The sequence below is a fragment of the Osmia lignaria genome, chromosome 13, assembly GCF_051020975.1.
Source record: "Osmia lignaria lignaria isolate PbOS001 chromosome 13, iyOsmLign1, whole genome shotgun sequence".
In the NCBI taxonomy this organism is placed as follows: Eukaryota; Metazoa; Arthropoda; class Insecta; order Hymenoptera; family Megachilidae; genus Osmia; species Osmia lignaria.
In genome coordinates, this window is record NC_135044.1 from 8,743,257 (window position 1) to 8,758,683 (window position 15,427).

At 35.2% G+C, this 15,427-nt stretch overlaps 4 protein-coding genes across 14 annotated transcripts; 2 read left to right on the forward strand and 2 right to left on the reverse strand.

Annotated features, from left to right (window-relative positions):
* Nucleotides 1-319: 319 nt before the first annotated feature.
* LOC117601838 (uncharacterized) lies at nt 320-8,070 on the forward strand. 7 transcript variants are annotated; one of them, XR_004580810.2, is made up of 10 exons: nt 320-472; nt 574-835; nt 911-1,123; nt 1,203-1,384; nt 1,461-1,653; nt 1,726-1,897; nt 1,979-2,128; nt 2,329-2,503; nt 3,239-3,562; nt 3,643-8,070. XR_004580810.2 is itself a non-coding variant. In XM_034319063.2 (6 exons), the coding sequence occupies exons 1-6, from the start codon at nt 590-592 to the stop codon at nt 2,113-2,115; spliced, it is 1,143 nt and encodes a 380-aa protein (XP_034174954.2). In that variant the 5' UTR covers nt 479-589; the 3' UTR covers nt 2,116-2,129. The 7 variants fall into 7 exon arrangements, 1 of the variants encoding a protein (XP_034174954.2); XR_004580807.2 differs by lacking the exon at nt 320-472 and adding an exon at nt 2,607-2,759 and having other exon boundaries at nt 479-835; XR_004580808.2 differs by lacking the exon at nt 320-472 and adding an exon at nt 2,607-2,750 and having other exon boundaries at nt 479-835.
* Nucleotides 2,128-3,920, reverse strand: LOC117601840 (uncharacterized). The gene is made up of 5 exons (XM_076691780.1): nt 3,691-3,920; nt 3,346-3,560; nt 3,196-3,268; nt 2,589-2,675; nt 2,128-2,495 (listed from the first exon to the last, which is right to left on the reverse strand). Exons 1-5 carry the CDS (start codon nt 3,918-3,920, stop codon nt 2,309-2,311), a joined length of 792 nt encoding a protein of 263 aa, XP_076547895.1. The 3' UTR covers nt 2,128-2,308.
* On the reverse strand, nt 5,358-11,664 carry LOC117601839 (uncharacterized). Of its 4 annotated transcripts, none has more exons than XM_034319067.2 (6): nt 11,531-11,664; nt 9,779-9,994; nt 8,792-8,967; nt 7,547-7,705; nt 6,759-7,107; nt 5,358-5,518 (listed from the first exon to the last, which is right to left on the reverse strand). In XM_034319067.2, exons 2-6 carry the CDS (start codon nt 9,981-9,983, stop codon nt 5,358-5,360), a joined length of 1,050 nt encoding a protein of 349 aa, XP_034174958.2. In that variant the 5' UTR covers nt 9,984-9,994; nt 11,531-11,664. The 4 variants fall into 4 exon arrangements, with proteins under 4 accessions (XP_034174958.2, XP_034174956.2, XP_034174955.2 ...); XM_034319065.2 differs by having other exon boundaries at nt 11,525-11,664; XM_034319064.2 differs by lacking the exon at nt 11,531-11,664 and adding an exon at nt 10,996-11,298.
* Nucleotides 11,658-15,386, forward strand: Pat1 (Protein interacting with APP tail-1). Of its 2 annotated transcripts, none has more exons than XM_034319060.2 (9): nt 11,658-11,801; nt 12,604-12,717; nt 12,838-13,088; nt 13,175-13,351; nt 13,427-13,682; nt 13,758-13,882; nt 13,958-14,237; nt 14,306-14,471; nt 14,550-15,386. In XM_034319060.2, the coding sequence occupies exons 1-9, from the start codon at nt 11,658-11,660 to the stop codon at nt 14,783-14,785; spliced, it is 1,749 nt and encodes a 582-aa protein (XP_034174951.1). In that variant the 3' UTR covers nt 14,786-15,386. The 2 variants fall into 2 exon arrangements, with proteins under 2 accessions (XP_034174951.1, XP_034174952.1); XM_034319061.2 differs by lacking the exon at nt 11,658-11,801 and adding an exon at nt 11,927-12,286.
* Nucleotides 15,387-15,427: the final 41 nt, after the last annotated feature.

The window sequence follows — 15,427 nt, forward strand, 5'->3', positions numbered from 1 at the left end:
ATTAACGAAAAACACTGGCCAATCAGAGCGCGCCTTTAGTGCGGGCCGAACCACGAGAGCGTTGGCTTTCGGCCGCGCTCGATTGTGGTCGTGAACAAACAACAAATGTTACTGCGTCTTGAATTAAGAACAATGTTCATGGATAACGAATAATTCCACATTGTTCTTAATTTAAGACGATGTAACATTTATCGCACGCTTTCCTTGATATCCACGCTGTGCCAATGCGTTTGTTCACGATTATAACCGAGCACGGTTTAGAGCCAACACTCCCGTGGTTCGGCCCGCGCTAAAGGCGCGCTCTGATTGGCCAGTGTTTTTCGTTAATAACTCAAAAACGAAGCTACAAATGACATTTTGGTAAAGGAAAATGTTGTTCAGAATCACCCCAGCAACCCCTATTTTCGGGAATTACAGGAGTTACGGGACACCATGATTGATGATGATTGGTTGCTTTAAATGCGAACCGTCGGTAAACATTGTGCCATGAACTTTCTGAAATACCGTCGTTGAAATTTGTTTCCTGTAGATTAGTTTATATATAGGTTTTTGTATTTTTTGTATAATTTATAGAATAGTTTAAAATAAAATGGAAGTAGAAGCATCAACGGAGGAACATGCTGTTGAGATTATTAGAGAAGGTGTAAGAGAACTTGTTGCTACCGAAAGAAAAGAGAGTCGTTTGAAAGTTTTAAATAAAAATCGTGTGGCTTTGGGATATACCGTCTTGGATTCATCTTTCACACCAAAATTTGTTGTTGAACAGGCAGAAATACTTAAAAAGAAACCATTGCCAATTGAAAGATACAAGCAACTTCAGAATGCTCTTATTCAGGTTATGATTTTAATGAGTTTTTAAGTTTTTAATAAATGTATATTAACAGGATCATTGTTTTTTAATTTTAAATAGAACGAAGAAAATGTCAATGCTTTTTTAAAAGTGAATAACATATTGTTTGCTCTGGCACGCGATTTCTCTGGTAACAATCCAATTATACAATTATGTGCTATCAGTTGTGCCTGCAATATTGCGCTTGGAAATACCAAGGCTTGTACTTCATTGGCTAAAAGTATTGGATCGTATCTTACTACGGAATTAGATAGTTTAAACTATCCTTTAGTAGTAAGTTATTAACAGAAAAAAACAGAAAACAAAATGCAATTATATAAAGATATAAAGTTAACATTTTATTTGTAATCAGGAAGTCTCTATATGGACAATGGGAAATTTAATTGCTGGAAGTAATAAAGCTTTTGAAATATTTCACGCCCAAAGTTGTTTAAAGCATATTATTTCGCTAATGCAAAACTGTGATAATATGATTTTATCAGCGGTAGCATATTGTGCCATGCATTATGTGCGCGTTGGCTTTCAGCATATTAGGTAATCAAAATTGCTTTGTATATCATTTCTGAAATGTACCTTTCGAATAATATCACTATTTGCATAAACATTTTAGCAAAATTGAAATGGTTGAACTTACTAGAGTTACTACAGAAAGAAGTCTTTCCTTTGAAAGTTCATATATGATTTGGTTGTTAGCTTTACTGTCTTCGCAGGAACCTTGTAACATATATGTATATAATGTTGTACCCTTGATAGTGGATTATCTACATCAAAGTATTAAAAATAATTACACTGCTGTAACGGAGGCATGTAACTTTTAATTGATACTTTTTGATTTTCTACTAAACTAAGGATATTAAAGTACTTGTTTATTTCAGATCACAGCATGCATAAGAATATTGGCTAACACTGTGCAGGAAACATCTGGAAAGGTGGCAAAACTGTTTTTAGAAAATTTAAAATATACCCAGTTAGATGTAGAAACATTGTTGAATGGATTACTTTCGTGTCAGTATGTACATATCAGAAAAGAAACATTGTGGTTAATAGGTAACTTAAAAACATTTTATTATTAAATTATAAAGTAGATCGTTTTTTAAATTAATTAAACAGATATAAATAATTTCACAGGAAATCTTTATAATCACAATGTTATCAGTATCAAAAATACTATTCAAAACATCATACCTAAGTTACCATCCATGAAGCAAGCAATTTCATCTGCAACAGAGCAGAGCATACTGGTAAATGCAGATCAAATCAGTTGAATGGAAACGTCATGTAAGCTTTACTATATCATAATGTATTTACATATGTATACTATTAACAAGAATTATAAATAATAAATATCCTTTCCCGATTTCTTACTACAAAAAACTTGTACAACATTTGTGGTATAAAAATATTAAAATTACTGCTATACAACATAAATTGCATCTGTTAATATCTATCAGAATCATTCTAATAATTCATTTTAACAGGAATAAATCGTCTTCCTAATCCTACGGAAGTCCGTTCGGCTGATGGATCATCCTCTATGCAAGGTATTTTAATTACATTGAAATATAAGTGACCCATGATGTGGGCAGCCGGATGCGTTGCAGCTTTTAAACAATAATACAACGCCTCGTCGCACACGCAATGCGATCTGCAAAGGTAAGAAGAAAATTAAATAATTTTAACAAGGATACGTTGAACGATCAACGAGGTTGATAAGTTGTATAAAACTGTATTTGCATACTTGGTATATATGGAATAGTTGGTGATATTGTACCGCGTTTGTTGAGCTCGGACTTTAACAGGACAAAGATCATGACTGCGACAACATCTACACATGCGTGCGGGCGCAGAAAAACAAAGAGAATATATTAAAACCTCTGCAGTTGGAATAAATGCAACTTCTGTAACAATTGTAGCTAATGATTGAACTTTACTTTAGGGGACCCAAAATTTTGGACTTTTTTTTTCTTCTGTGTAGAATCCAAAAATGCAAGTCTCAACTTTATGAATCCAGTGGTTAAAAAGTTATGAGCATATAAAGTTTGACACTTTTAGTGCATTTGCTACGTCACTGTAACTCTATATTGGCTTCTTGTCCAATCAACGGTGTCACTAGCTGCAGGCAGCAGGTGCCGACCACTTTAGCGGGTTTAGTCAAACCGTAACTGTCTGAATTAGTTAGGTTTATATTTATCTTAGAGAGAGAGAGAGGGTACAGCCCATGCATTTGCTTATTGCTTCTACTGTATCAATTTTATAAATAATTTAAATACATCCAGTGATGGAACCCATATCCAAAAAAATGTCGTCTCCCCTAAAGTAAAGTTTAACCGAAATTATTTTCTGACCTATCAATTTGAGCTTCTTCGCCTAAATCATGATAGTTTTCAGCAATATCTCCGGTTCCACACCACTTGGTACCTACAATGACAACGCCAGTTACGATTGCTTCAAATCAGAAGATGCACAGTCAGTGAACAACAAACACAAGATATCACCTGGTAAGATGCCTGAAAGAAGAGATAAGACGCTCCCCATTCCATGAATACTTTTGCTCATTGTATTTATCATCGAACTGGATGTCGTATCGTCGCGTACTTCATCTAACAGTTCACACTGTTGCATGAGTTTTGTCATTTCTTGAAATGTAACTAACTGCGGAGCCGTAATCAACGATAGGTTCCTTAGAACTTCAGTGGCTTCATCTTGTTCGCTGTAAGAGGACGAAACTCGACTATTTATTTAAACTAACAGCATTATCCCGTTGATTAGACTAACAATTTCCAACATTGTAGGTGACCATGAAATGGATAACACTTCTGTGGGATGCAAAAACCACTCACTATACTTCAATCAAGTTGCAATTGTGCAACTCGTTGTTAGTTCCAAGGTCGACCACAGCAACAGTCTGGTCATGGTAATAAACAGCCCTTATTTCGTTTCTGTTCTCCGCATCGCTCCATACTGTCACACCGTTCAATCCCTTGAACGTATTCTTGGAGAAGGTTGGCTGCTGTTTGCTGATGCTGCTAATCGCTACGATTAAGAAGAATATCCAACAAAGAGAGTACATTTCGATGCTTTACGTCATACTACGTATCGATGAACACTTTTTCCTTGCACAGAACCGCGTGATTACGCGATGGGCATTGTTTAAGAATTTTCCTGCCGGAAATAGTGAATCAAAGGAGCAGATAGCGAACCGCAGTAGAAGAAAGACGCGGCAGCTCGATCATAAATGGGATCGAGATATCCGTTCTCTTCAGTTCTGTAAAAGAAACGTTTTTACACTTCCAATTAATTAGAACAATTGTTAATTTTTTAATTATGAAAGGAACTTTGGACACGTTTAAACATTGATATACATAATTGTATAATATTGCAAAAAACACGGTCTTGTCAAAAACTAGCGTATACATTGCGTAATAAAGATTCAAACTAAAAAGTATGCCGCTGGACATTCTTCGAGATGTTAATTGTATCGCCGCGAAAATGTTGTACAAACGAGAATCCGTTCCGCTGTCAAATGTAACGCCTTCGTATCAGATGTTCAATCGTGTGTCCACGGTGTTCGAAAAGCAACGATAACATTGGGATGTTCGTACCTGTCCGGTCTATTCTGCCCTCTTCATTCTTCGCGATTCGATCGCATGCCCGCTGTTGCACGGCTGACCAGACGGGAACACACTGGAATTTCGCGGGAACCTTCGACAAGAATAATCCAGACGTTAAGAGGATTTAGAGGTATATCTCTTGCGAATGATACACGGTTTGCATGCTTGTGATGCACGAGCCGGTGTCAGGAAGTTCAACGTTGGCGGGCTGAACGATCGAATCAGGATATATAGCACGACGAGTTTCAGAAGATCCCTGAAGGAGTGGTCAGTACATGGTGGGACGAGTGGCGGGAATCATGCTCTCCCTTCCATCGCCATTCGTGGCCAGAGCATGCTTATCGATCTACACGCGTTACAAGCGTATACACCTGTGGCTCCCCCACTATGCCTCTTACTTTATCACCGAGTTACATGATGTTACCTGACGAACAAGGGGGAGGGCCCACATTCGAGAAGACTAGGACAAAGAAAGTGGGACAAAGAGTAGAGAATTATGCGACTAGTACATGGCCAGTGTGTACATCGGAACGTTTCAGAAATCCGAGAGAAATTAGAATCGGCGAGGTTCGCTACCGCGTTGCACGCCCCTTCCGATGAATTTCGAAACACCTGTTGAGTCTCGTAATCAGAGAACCGGAGATAAACTTGTACTTTTTACACTTGATTTATTTTCTCGTACGTTCTGGAACGATTTAATTTTGAATTTATGATTTAACAGCTTGTAAATGTCAAAAATTGTAACTCATAAATGATATATGTACTTAAAAATTTTTAAATACGATTATTGCAGTATTCAACGTTTAAGTCGTTAGTGTCCTGTACAAACGATATGAACGTAATTTAAGAGCGTTTAGTTAACGAGGATAGAAATGTACGCGAATACAATAATTTCTCTAAGACTGGCTCGATTTCAAGGGTTGTTGTTCGTGCGACGAGGCGTTAGTCTTAGAGGCTCCGTTCACCGGGTACTGATTTCCAATCCGGGTGGTGCTTAGAGTGATACTAATTGGCGTAGCGTTCAAAAGTTGTTGACGAACTGGGCACTGTCGGTAGCCTGTAATTGAAAATACAAAGAACAATATTAGACGTTCGTTAAGAAAACGTGACTAATAGTTACGTATAGTTAATGAACTCGTTAACCCTTTCAACGATCCACCATCACTGATTTCAAGTATAAATTATGCGTTTTTCGTGCGCTGACGTCAACAACAGATAATAGGAGAGCGATTTCTCGAAAAGAGAGGAATAAGAATATCTAATCGGTTCATTCGCCGTTGGAACTTCACGAAAAAAGAAGTTACGTGTTGTGTTAAATTTTAGATAAAATAATGTTCGTATCTTTGACCGTTCAATGTACATACAGTGGGTGATCAAATTATTAGAGCCATTTTAAGGTTTTTACATTGTGTAACTTTTAATCAATAATTCTCCACTAATAATATACAAAAAAATATTTATAAAAATAAGCAAATACATTTAAAAGATTATATTTACAGATGTAATGTTAGTATCTCGTAACGCCGCCTTTTGCTGCAATTACTGCCACAATTCTTTTTTACTGGCACATACTTTTATCAGATGTTGAATCAATTAACATTCATTATTATCACGTTGAACGCCACTAATAATTGAAGCTCTAATTATTAAGAATAGAAATAGTTAATTTTCAAATTTCAAGCTTTCTATTTACCATTTTACATTATATGTACCATAACTATTGTTTTCTTTTAATTATTCAGGCACGTGTAATTTGCGGTGTCGGTCACCGGTGACCCCCATGGCGTTCAACGTGTAATAGAAAATGTTCCCACAAATTTTTGATGGGGTTGAGGTCCAGAGAATTTTCCTTTTTTCAACTGTGTATCATAACTTTACATATCATAAAAAAGTAACAAAAACTCTAACTCGGTTTCCATTTAAGAATTAATCATTCAAAATATAAAATCATCAATTTATGCGAGTGGCTCTAATAATTTGACCACCCACTGTACATTGTACGAGAATTTTCGTTTCCTCTTTCGTAGCCTTGCAAATGACAGACAGATTTGGCTCGATGACAATTTTAAAGATAAAACAAACTTGTATTAATTTGTCATTATGATTTCTGACGAAACACACGATACAAGTATTTGTAATGCCCCTGTGACCGCGTAGCTGGCGATATGATAATTTTCTGATATTTCACTATAAGGAAACAAGAGAAATTCTAGTAAGGGACCACCAAGAGGTTCTCTTAATATTTGATCTCAGGTCAGAAGATTTTGCATCTTATTACTATATAAAAATTAATATACCAGCATGATGCGGTCCGGAACAGTGACAACAAATAGGATTGTTTCGTGGCCTGGGACAAAATTCAACGCTGTGCGGTTCACCGCACCGAACGCAACGCGGTAAGTGTCTGCAGTTAGCGGCCATATGCCAGAAACCCTGACACCGGTAACATTGTAGTACACCGTCTCCTGTTTGGAAGTTCGATGCCTCGAGAAAATTATTTACGATTCCTGGGCCAGCTTGCAACGGTCCAGCGGCATTTCCAGTCCCGCCGCGCCACCAGCGCTCCGGAACCGCGGTGAATCGGGCTGCGCCGAAAAAGTCCAAGCCTTGACGCAACAATAGCTCGTAGTGTCCTGCATCGAGTACCTGAAACGAATATCAATGAGTTAACGTGAATTTCTTACAAGCATCATTTTATGAATCATAGTCTTTAATACGAGATTAGAGTTTTTGAGGTCGTTTATCAGATAATCGGGTTATCGAAAAACGTTGTACGTATTTGCAATTCAACGTTAAATTAACTCGTAGTATAATAATAATAATTTCTTCGAATAGTATAACGGTAAAAGCTTCTCTCCCCCTTTCCCAATCCGCTTGTTGTACACGAGCCAAGTTCTATATTCAAGTATTTGTTATCATCGTTTCGTTAAGAAATAATTAGCACACAGATAATACTTTCATAGTTATTCCGATATCTATTCTTAAGCTGTCTAACCTGAAACAGTTAATACACATTAGTCCACTTAATGTCTATGCCATTTGCAAGTTGTCTGATAAAGAAGTAAAGTGTGATTATTGTAATTACCTCGACGCGTATGTACTGTCGCCAGCGTTCGACGCTTCCTGTCGCTATTCCTTGCTTCGCCAGGGCCGAGTTAATGTCCTGCAGAGGAATTGCCCATGGTACATCGCGTAGAAGAACCGCTTGTCTGTAACGAGAATCCTTCGCCGAGAATCGAGCCACCTAGTTCAACAATGATAATAATTCTTAGATATTTCTTTTCGTATAATACAGTGGCTCGGAAAAGTATTCGGACAGTATTTAAAACAGAATACCTCATTTAAAATTGGACCAAATGACTTGAAATTTTTTCAGAAGTTATACAAATTAATTTACTTAATGTGCTTTTGTCGTTTTAAAAAATTACAATTTGTTGAAATCGTGAAGAAAATTTCCAAAAAGTCACGATTTTCAGAAATTTTAATTACTTGTAACTTTTCAGTATACACATAACCTATTTGATTCTACGAAAGACATATTTTAAATTTTCGTTACAGGTTCGGATAAAAAGGTGAAAAAATTGCCTTTTACTATTTTCTTTCACGATTTCAACAAAACACATTAAGTAAATTAATTTTTATAGCTTCTCAAAAAGCCTCGAGTCATTTGGCTCAATTTCAAATGAGATATTCTGTTTTAAACGGTGTGCCAATACTTTATCCCAGCACTGTATATTATGCTCATACTAACAAAGCTATTTATCACATATGTATAACATCAGAGAAACAGGAAACGCTCTAACGCGTTCTCTAAGAGACCCGAGAATCAATGAGAAGTTGTGCAAGCTCACTTATCTCACTTTCTTACATAAGAGAAAGCAAAGAGGAAAGCGGATTGCAACGCGAAATAACTACATATGTGTAGTACACTGGTTGGACTTGTGTCATGTTAAATATTCCATCAGTTGCACGAATATTGCTCGTTTAAACCGTCGGAGACAAGATAGTGAAATCGAATACGTTTCCAGACTAATTGTCACGATAACTGCAAAAATTTCAAGGTCGCACATGCCGTTTCTCATTTTTTTTTATACAATAAGAATGGAACGGTATAATTATCTGTTGTGTTTTTCTGTGCAGGATGAAGAATAAGTTAACTGATTTGCATTATTGTGAAAGTAATTTGAATAACGTGTTTGCATTACTAGGTTCTATTTTATTTTTTTGTTAAGTAGTAATGGAATTGAAAGCAGTGTTCGTGAAACACTGATCGATACTGTGCAATAAATTATGCAACCTACATTTAAAGTAATAGGAAAAATAAAGATACTTGTACGGGTCCTTGAAAAATTCGCGCTAGGTCACCCCGTTGTAAAAGTTTTTCAGCATCGGTTTCTCGCGCAAACGCCGCTATCAGACCGCAAGGAGTTTCAGACACGTGCCATCCCGCTGAAGGATCGGACGCGCGGATCACCTCTTCGAGATTGGAATGTAATAACTCTCCACCTGGCACAACTTACTTCTCATTACATGTATACTAACAAGGGACATTACCCAATCGACATACGCCGATTTTGATGCCCTTTGAGTATGATATAGAATTGAAAAAAATATTTCACACGTATTTTTTTTTATCAGCAATCGTCCATGCTGAAGGGGTGAAAAAAATGACAAAAATAGATTATTTTTCAATATATATTTTAAACGAATAAATTTATCAAAAAGGTGGCTAGATAAAAAAATTTGCTGTTCAAAAACACACCAATTCCATTTTTAATTTTTCGCCTACACCTAATAGTTCCTGAGATATTCAAGAAAATATGTTTTGCAACCCCAACTTTGAGGGCTATTTTCACCCCTTCAGCATGGACGATTGCCGATAAAAAAAGATACGTTTGAAATATTTTTTTCAGTTCTATATCATACTCAAAGGGCATCAAAATCGGCGTGTGTCGATTGGGTGATGTCCTTTGTAAGCATCTAACAATATACAGGGTGTCCGGACTTAAGCGTTATAATTCCGTTATTCCGTAATTATTAATGATACAAAAAATTGTTAACATGGGAATTGCATGGAAAAATTGCATTAATAATTAAGGAATAACGGAATTATAACACTGTATAAATAGAGTTATTTTATATAACAGCTTTATAACTAAATGCTGATGCAATAAATTCCAATTATAACAATTCTTACTCGTTACCGTAACGAAAAAAAGAAAATGTGAAAATTTCAGTTTCCCTTATGTTACGTGATCGTGTACAATGTTATTTATACGGAAAGTTTAGTTAAATAAAGAAACAGGCAATTTGCCACCTTGCGTTCCTTGCGCTTGACCTTGAGGGCTGACAGCACGCGAGATGTAGAGTGAACATGTGAACTCTTCCTGACCGGAAACACGTGCTCGGTCGTCGCATACGTCATCCGATGATAATTCCATAATTCTACCCTCCACCAATGTTTCGGATTTTTTATCCTCTTGAAGCGGTTCCTCCTCCATTCTGTGCACCCTGTGCACCATCAAATGGTTCCCTGAAACGACAAGTAATTGGAAACAAAACTTTCAGATTATCATTGAACAGTATTTTTTTTTTCTCTTGAATTTTCCTAAAATTTCAACTCGACGAACATGAATTTCAAGTCTTTCAGGTTTTATCTTGGTAAACGAAAGTCTAGCGCAGTGTTTCCCACCGTATTTTGTGCCATGTCCCACCTAAGCCTTTTTAAAATTCTTATGCCCCTATGTAATATATACAATTTCTTAGAGCAATAAATAATATTAATCTAAAAAAAATTAAAACATTAATTTAAAATTTATTTTTAGTCAAGTTTTTAATGTACATAATTTTTAATATTCAAAAATTGAATTGGTCACTGAAGAAACTTAAATGACAGGTTTTAGGAAAAAATTGGTAGGAAATTGTTGAGGAAACACTGTAAGTTAATTTTCAAAACATATAATGGAAAACTGAAATTCAAGTACGAAATAATTTTAATGAAGGATTTTTCTATATTATTTTAATTATTACTGAGAGTCGCTATACGGTTAACTTAAACTATGGACGAATCCATTTTCGAATTGCCCCCCTTAACAATCAAATTGCCCCCCTGTGGGGCGCGGGCCCTACGTTGGGAAACACTGGTCTAGCGCATTGAAAATCATATCCGGTAACGCGTTTACAGAAACAACCTTACCGATAGATTTGCGCGCGACTATTAATCGATCCGTGCACGCATCAATTATCGATAAATCGAAATAATTGATACAGGCTCTGTTCGATGGAACACAAGGTTAGTTATTTCTCGACGCAGGGATATGATTTGAAAAATTCAAAATTGCAGAAATTGATGTTGGCACTCGTTCAATACAAGAGGGGCAATTTGTAATGCGATCGAAAGCACGGTTTGACATTCAAGCTTTCACAATCGATCGATGCGATACGCGAACCGATTTCCTTTCACTTGCGCGCACGATTACCGTTTTTTTAACCACTTTGTTTTTTTGCCAGAAATGTACGACCACGTGAAATCACCTTAGACGTTTTTTCTGCAGGTTGTATTTTCGGAAAAGACAGCTCGACCGGAAGAGGACATGGCCCAATGCTGGCGCCATTAATCAGCCTCGTTCACGATCGCAACAATATCGACTCTCTTTTTTCTGAAAACGATGTAGCTACTGTCGCGTTTGCGAAACGAACATTTCATTTATGCTTTTGTCAATTTTCGTTTATGAACGTACAGTATACTGATACATTTATTTATCGATAATTCAGAATATTTTTCAATTCTCTTTCTATTTCGCCGTTTGATGGAATGAACATCGCATGTTCGCTCGGTATCGCCGAAAGAAAACAACATGATTTGCATGTTTGATAAACAATCCAGCAAAAGAATAATATCCATTTTATCGTTTTAAGTCCACTGTTTGAACTGATTACAAGTTTCACGAAAATTCCGTTCCTGTTCGGCGAGATCATTTTGAGGGGGACTCGTGAAATCATTGTAGCAACAAGTGTAAAAAAGGCATACGTGCTGTTCGTATCTGGTGCGCTAGACATTTACTTTTACCATCGTTCTAGTAAGTGGGGGTTGTCGCTGGCGGTTGGATGGCGGAGCATCGCAGCAGCATATGCGCATGAAGACGTGACAGCAATTATTGCGGCTGTGTGCGCGTTCGTGATTATCGATCAGGAAAATGGCCGAAGGACGCAGTTCACCGGTGTTTTCCCCGAAAACTCTTTATCAGCTGAGTGTATCTGTAATAGCGAAGAAGTTTTTAAAATTTAAGAAGCACCTCTCCGATTTACCGAACGATTTATTGTTCGATATTTATTATCAGGTAAATGTCAAAACATCTCCTCTCAACACCGTCACAATAATGGACGCATACATATATATATATATATACACATATGTACATATATTTTTTTTTTTAAAGCTTTAGTAAAAATTTTCTCTCGTCAGGATTTTTCTTCGAGAATAGCAGTTCGATTTGTTCGAGAGATCAATTTTCAATTGCGATACTTTTAAAACGATGTCTCGTATTAGATCGACACGTTCGCAAAGATCATAACATACTTGTGACAGTTATATACGTTCGCTAAAAATGTACTTTTGGCAACGCGTGCAATGACAAGATTTCATCGAATTAATTTAAATTACTATAAAATAATGTCAAATATACTGAAACGATTAAGCAAAATGGCATTACGAAACTCTTACATGTCATATGTTTAACCTATACCTCTGTTTCTGTGCTTTTGTATTTTTCGTATATTTATAATGCACCTTAATGATTTGTAAAACGATGAGATGATTCTTTAAGTACGAATAATATTTCATCCACATGTATCTCATTGTAACATTAAATCAGTTCTTGCTAATGAATTTTTAATTTGCATTTGTACGTCATGTCATACGTCGTTTTGTTTTCGAATTGTATGAAATTGCGCTGCGACAGGCGCGCACAAAGTGATTTATTTATTGTTTTTATTTTATCATTTTTTTTTATGAAATAAAAGAACTGTAACCTTTGACTCAGTTTTTGTTGATTATATTTTGCTATACCATAAGAAAATGGCCATGTTTTTTCCAACAAATAAAGTGCAAATAATGTCAATAAACTTTTTTTGTGTTTACAGTTATACAAGGAAAAGAAACTATGTCTCATGGGAGAGGCATTCAGCGATCTAAAGATCTTCTCAAAAATGTTGACAGTTACCAACCGCCGTGTGCATTTATTACAGTGTTTTCAGGTAATAGTTTGTACATACCGTATAAAGATACAAGATGTTATAAACAATTTTGTGCTTTTTTACATTAAAATTTTATTAACTTCTTTGTATGTATTTATTTTCTGTAATCAATTTTTTCAGAGTCTGATAGATCATGGAATACTATTTGAGGAAGGTTTACGCATCAGTTACAAAATATGTCATCTTCATGCTTATCAAAATCCAGTTGCCGAACAGAAGTTAATAAACCTAGGTTTGAGAATTGGTGAATTTATCAGTGATGCAGGCTGGTACACAAAAAGTGAACATGTATTGTTAGCTTGTAAAAAATTATGTGTTGCAAATAATTCTACGCCTGAAGATTGGTGTAGAACGCTAGAATGTTATCGCGGGTAAGCAGTAATTTATAATACAAGACTTGATTTAATTTAAATAAATGTACATTATATTAATGTGTAAACATTGTTTAAATGTGTAGCTTGTTGCATGTGCAAGCAGCGTATTGTGAATTTTTGCAAGCAGAAAAGACATATAAGCTTGCCGTAGAACTGATAGAAAAATTAGAAGCAAAAAGATATCATTACAATTATGCTGCCTTGTACACTGAATTCAGTGTATTCTTTTATATGAAAGGAAAATATGACGAAGCTTACAGGTAAAAATTAACTTTTACTCTTACAATTTTTATTGTTTATAAATTTTATTAACTGCATTTTTATCATTTCTTTAGGTGGAGTATAGCAGCGCTAAAAGAATTGAAACCCACATTGTCTGCACGTGTTACTATTAATGTTCTAAGACAGGCAGCAAAATCATGTGTATTGAAACGCGAATTTCAGAAAGCTGGTCTGTTGATCAGAGAAGCTGTGTATCTTGCTAAAGAAGTGTTCGGTGTAAATCATCCAGTGTATAGTAATGTTCTCATAGATTATGGATATTACTGGTTAAACTTTGATAGCATTATCAATAGTGTTACTATTTATAAAGTTAGTACATCGAATTGAACTCATATTTATATCAGTGTAAATTTTTCATTATTCATAATTTGGTAATATTTTTAGGAAGCGTTAGACATTAGAACCGAGATATTCGGTAAAATGAATTTACACGTTGCATTAGCTCACGAAGATTTAGCTTATGCTCTGTACGTGTACGAATATAGATCTGGTAAATTTCCAGAAGCAAGGTAAGTAATATTATAAATTGTTGCTCTTTAAAATTTTCAAAAGTCATATACTTTTATTTCACTTTAAATGAACAGTGTTCACATTGAGAAAGCAATAGACATAATGAAAAACCTTTTACATGGAGATCATTTGTTGTTAGCAAGCGCAAAAAGAATAAATGCATTAATTCTTGAAGAAATAGCATTAGATAACATATCGACGCCATTATCAAAACAAAGTCTGCTATTCAAAGCTGAATGCCTTCATTTGTCTGCTCTACAATCGGCAGAAGAAGCATTTGGTGAACAAAATGTACAAACTGCAAAACATTATGGCAATTTGGGGCGTGTGTATCAAAGTATGAGGAAGTTTAAGGTACGTGTTGGCTGTTAGGTACATTAATTAACCATATTATCGCTGTTATTGTTAATCATTGATTTTAGGAAGCTGAACAAATGCACCTTAAAGCAATTCGGATCAAGGAACAATTATTAGGACCGGATGACCACGAGGTTGGCTTGAGCGTGGGACATTTAGCCTCGTTATACAATTATCATATGAATCGGTATAAAGATGCCGAAAAACTTTATCATCGTAGCATTGAAATCAGTAAGTATATAGACTCCTCTGATTCTATTAAATTCGCGATTAATACGTCTTCATTTAACCTCTTACTATATACAATAGGTTTAAAATTGTTTGGCAAAAGCTACAGTGGCTTAGAGTACGATTATCACGGTCTTTTAAATGTTTACACGAAATTAAACGAGTACGATAAAGTTTTGGAATATGCAACCATATTAACCAATTGGAAGGAGTTGAGAAATAAAAATGTTCAATCCGAAGATCCAATTGATCCAAAGAGACGTCCGCAACCAATCAAAGATGTAATTAATACATTTTTTTCTATATACAGTTATTAAAATAATTATAATTTTATTTGAGTAACTCGGGCCAAAGTATAAATAAAATCACGAGTTACGTTACACGATTAGGATTTTATAAATCATAATATATTTTTTCGGTAATATCGTTAAGATTGTTCGAACATAGTCACGTGAAATTCTTCATATTTGTACTTTGTACCTCATCGTTTTCTACGCATTAATTTTACAATTAGTTTTAACAGAAAAATCAAGAATACTTAGACTCAAAAGTTTGATGCGTTGTAATCGATCGTCAATCGCATTTAGAACATTTTTATTACACAAACAAATTTATAATGGTTACGTAAGGATTTATGTCACTTGGATCACTTGTCAATTGATTCACAAAATCTTGAAAGATAACACGTTGTACATTTCAGAGATATACTCAGATATCGATTTGTTGGATAATTGTTTTATATAAATTTTAATTGTATGATTTATTCACAAATTGTGTGAAATCAAATATGTGATATGTGATGTAATGTTACTTTGTATCAAATATTTTGTTCCTATATAAAGATTGTAATAAATAACAAGACTAGAAAAAATGTTGATTTTCATAATATTAAATTAGAGAGTTATATTATGTGATAGGAGTATGTAAAAATTTCTGCTTTAAAAATAAAAGATAAAACG

Bases quoted from the DNA above. Each gene is read 5' to 3' on its own strand.
- LOC117601839 (XM_034319067.2), bottom strand. From the start codon at position 9,983: ATGGTGCACAGGGTGCACAGAATGGAGGAGGAACCGCTTCAAGAGGAT. The intron at 7,706-8,791 runs GTATCTTTATTT...TTGTTGAACTAG, and splicing joins TTTTTCAAGGACCCGTACAA to GTGGCTCGATTCTCGGCGAA. The intron at 5,519-6,758 runs GTATATTAATTT...TTTCAATTACAG, and splicing joins TTCCGGACCGCATCATGCTG to GCTACCGACAGTGCCCAGTT.
- LOC117601840 (XM_076691780.1), bottom strand. From the start codon at position 3,920: ATGTACTCTCTTTGTTGGATATTCTTCTTAATCGTAGCGATTAGCAGC. The intron at 3,269-3,345 runs GTGATATCTTGT...TTGTCATTGTAG, and splicing joins TCTTTCAGGCATCTTACCAG to GTACCAAGTGGTGTGGAACC. The intron at 2,676-3,195 runs GTCAGAAAATAA...ACGCATGTGTAG, and splicing joins GAAGAAGCTCAAATTGATAG to ATGTTGTCGCAGTCATGATC.
- Pat1 (XM_034319060.2), top strand. From the start codon at position 11,658: ATGGCCGAAGGACGCAGTTCACCGGTGTTTTCCCCGAAAACTCTTTAT. The intron at 13,089-13,174 runs GTAAGCAGTAAT...TTAAATGTGTAG, and splicing joins ACGCTAGAATGTTATCGCGG to CTTGTTGCATGTGCAAGCAG. The intron at 13,683-13,757 runs GTTAGTACATCG...TAATATTTTTAG, and splicing joins ATAGTGTTACTATTTATAAA to GAAGCGTTAGACATTAGAAC.
- LOC117601838 (XM_034319063.2), top strand. From the start codon at position 590: ATGGAAGTAGAAGCATCAACGGAGGAACATGCTGTTGAGATTATTAGA. The intron at 836-910 runs GTTATGATTTTA...AATTTTAAATAG, and splicing joins TTCAGAATGCTCTTATTCAG to AACGAAGAAAATGTCAATGC. The intron at 1,898-1,978 runs GTAACTTAAAAA...ATAATTTCACAG, and splicing joins AGAAACATTGTGGTTAATAG to GAAATCTTTATAATCACAAT.